Source organism: Olea europaea, chromosome 11 (genome assembly GCF_002742605.1).
Source record: "Olea europaea var. sylvestris chromosome 11, O_europaea_v1, whole genome shotgun sequence".
NCBI lineage: Eukaryota > Viridiplantae > Streptophyta > Magnoliopsida > Lamiales > Oleaceae > Olea > Olea europaea.
The window spans coordinates 19,296,877-19,300,131 of NC_036247.1; the positions used below are offsets into that span (position 1 = coordinate 19,296,877).

At 35.9% G+C, this 3,255-nt stretch overlaps 1 protein-coding gene across 1 annotated transcript; it reads right to left on the reverse strand.

Moving 5' to 3' along the window:
• Positions 1-457: 457 nt before the first annotated feature.
• LOC111404559 (calmodulin-binding protein 25-like) lies at positions 458-1,135 on the reverse strand. Its single transcript, XM_023033351.1, has one exon. The coding sequence runs from the start codon at positions 1,133-1,135 to the stop codon at positions 458-460; it is 678 nt and encodes a 225-aa protein (XP_022889119.1).
• Between the last annotated feature and the right edge of the window lie 2,120 nt (positions 1,136-3,255).

Below are 3,255 nucleotides of genomic sequence, written 5' to 3' on the forward strand. Positions count from 1 at the left end.
TTAGCACTTCCAAGTGAATCATCATAGCTCATTGTAAGCCAATACTCATTAGATGCTGGCTGTTAAAAACAGTTTTTGTAGCCAATTATTTGCTACCACCACAATATATGCAAACAATTACGACAAACAATTCTGTACAAATAGATAAACCTTTGAATCGCTGTGCGGAATGTGCGGTCCCTTATTTAAAATAATGTTATTTAGACCATACTTAATTGGTCCAATCAAATAAATCACGTGACATTACATTTAAATAATCCATTTAATTACATGTAATTATTATCTAAATTGATATTTAGCACCATAGTAAAATTGCCCTACACATCAAACATTACTTTATTGTTTTTGTATAATATAGACGTTTTACACTGGGAAATAAAAAAATTAAAGATTCTCCCTTTTACCCCTCGCCTCCAGTTCAATGTCTAAACCAGGATTAGAGAAAAAAAATCTCAGGTTACACAGCTTTCCAAGACTCGAGAGTTGGAAAGCTGAAAACGGAGTCATATTCAAAGCCACCAGCACCGGACGGAGACGGGGGAACATTGCCCGCCGGTAGCTCAACAGATTGAGATGAAGTGGACCCCACTTGGCCCAGCAAGAAAGCTGAGGTGTCAAGGGTTGGCAAGCACCCACCATCCTGCATGTGATTCATAGCTCTTGGCGGCAGCGGCAGCGGCTGCGGCTTCAGCACTTGTGCCGCTGGATTTAAACCGCCGAATCTCAACCCCGTCACCTGCTGGACCATCTGCCTGAAATTCGCCGCATCAGCCGTGATAAACGTCGTTGCCGCCGCCCGCTTCGAGGTACGTGACTTTCTCTTCGTGATCTTCCCAGCCGGCGCTTCAAAACGGCTTTTCGCAATCGGAACTCCACTTCCTAAACCACCTGCCGCCGTGGGTGTCTGCTCCGGCCTTATTTCGGGAATAACCAGAAAGGATTCGACTGTACCAGTTGAAAAATCATGACTAGAGTCATCATCAATTGATGGATTTGTGAACGATTTCTTCAAAGCTTTTGTCAGTGCTTCTGTTTCTTTATTAGAAAAGATATCGAAAAACCAAGAATCGGAAAGTGTTGAACGAAACGGCGGCCATGACTTTTCCATCGCCATTAAATTCTCAGAAGAGGCCATTTTTTGAAAATACCCTGTATTTCTTCCAAAACAAAAAAACGAATCAACAAATAAAACCCAAAATTTTTGTGAAGAAAAGAAACAATTAGTTCATGAAATGAAGGAAAATACCTTCTAAGGTTGAGGGTTTAATGAATGATAAGAGTGGGGAGGAGATGGGCAGAGGTGTGAGCAGAATAAATAAGGCTGTGGCGGGTAAGGATTTAATTGACCATGGTTTAACTATCGGGTTGTATTACATGTACGTCAAAGTATCCATAAAGGTATTCACTCCCACATGGAGAGAGTTCACTTCGAATAAATTGGGATGGTGTCACACGTACATCAAAGTGTCCATAAATGTGTCCATCCCCACATGGAGGAGCCCACTTTCGAAGTGAGTCCCTTTATGTGAGGATATCGTATTATGTACAAGTAGTAGGATATCCTTAATTACAGTTGAGTGACGAAATCACAGCCCAGTACACTGTTTTGCTTTGAGGGTCAAGCAGAGTCGTCGGCTCCTATTTGCATTGATTCCCTCCAGCCGATGCCAGTTTTTGGTGAGAAATTAATGATTAGTCAAAATTCTAGAAACTTGGTTTTTCATTAATGTCTAACGACTTATTAGTTAATAGTCAACCTAGAAAAATTGGTAATATTCCAGTGACTGAATTATCCAAATGATTATTGAACTTTGCAAAAAAAATTTATAGGGTTACTGAATTTTTAAAATCGTCAAATTCATTACTGAACTTTGTAAAAAAATTCACGGGTTCATTGAACTTTAAAAATCACCTCATTTATCATTGAATTTTACAAAATATTTTTACGGAATCACTGAATTTTGTAAAAAAAATTTTCATGGGTCACTAAATTTAGTGATCCCTTGGAAATCTTTACCAAAATTCAGTGATAGATTTAGTGATTTCTAAAGTTCGGTGACCCTGTGAAACTTTTTACAAAGTTCAGCGATTATTTTGGTAATTCAATCATATTTCAGTAGAAGAAAAATAATTATTCCAACCCCGTCTATGTAGCATCACTTGATGAAAAATAACAAAAGAATCATGCTATGCGCCCCACCTATACTAGGGGGACAGGTGTCCCCCTGAGAGCGTACAGGGTCAAATGGAATAATCCTTAACCAAATTAGTAGTCAAGTCCTTTTAAATGATATTAATAGTTGGATCACGATTTTAATAATATTTGTAAAGTGTTATTCATAAAAATTCATTAGAGTTGAAATTGGAATTGGAACAATGAACCCTATTCTTTTTCTTGGCGTTGAAAATATTTGTTGATATTTTCAGTTAAATCTTCTAGAGGTGGTTGGAAGAGAGCCTCAATTGATAGAAAAAAAATTCACAATTGCTTTAGATTACACTTTGTAATAATAAACCCTAGTTTAAGTTTAGGTGGTAATGAATTTATCATCACCCATTAAACAAATAATCAAGGAACTTACTGGAATAATGCTATTCGCAGTGAAAACTACCAGCAGTTGTTCTATGTGGCGTACATTTGACAGTTTTTCATTTAATGTATAATTCAAAAAATAACTACCATATCTATGTATGCCAAATTGCTAAGTGTAAATACCAAATTACTAAGTGTATGCCACATAAGGCGACTACTAGCAGTCTTCACTATGAATAACATTACTCAACTTACTGCTATCTAAATGGAGATTGTTAGTAGTGACTAATAACATTTATTCATTTGCTTTTCTACTAATAATAAGAGTTATGCCATTTTACCAAATTACTTTACTATAATCATTGTTAGAATAAGTTGGCAATTTATGATTGGATGGTTGGAGTATGTTTGTGGCCCAACTACAATAAATGTTGCCAAGTGCTAATCTGACATAATTTTGATTAAATCAATCTGGTATTGTAGCATAACTCTCATTGTAATATTAATGTGATATTTATTTTTATTTTAGATTAAATCTTGAGATATGAAAGTGTAAGAAGAGAAGGGAGCAAATTCCTAAAAATATGAAATCACTTTCAAAAAATTCATTCTTTCATGATCAAAGTTTAAACTGTTTAAGTTATGAAGTGGTTTGAACTTAAAACAAAGAATCGTGAAAAAATATCATATTGCCACACTTGGTATGATAGATGTAAATACTA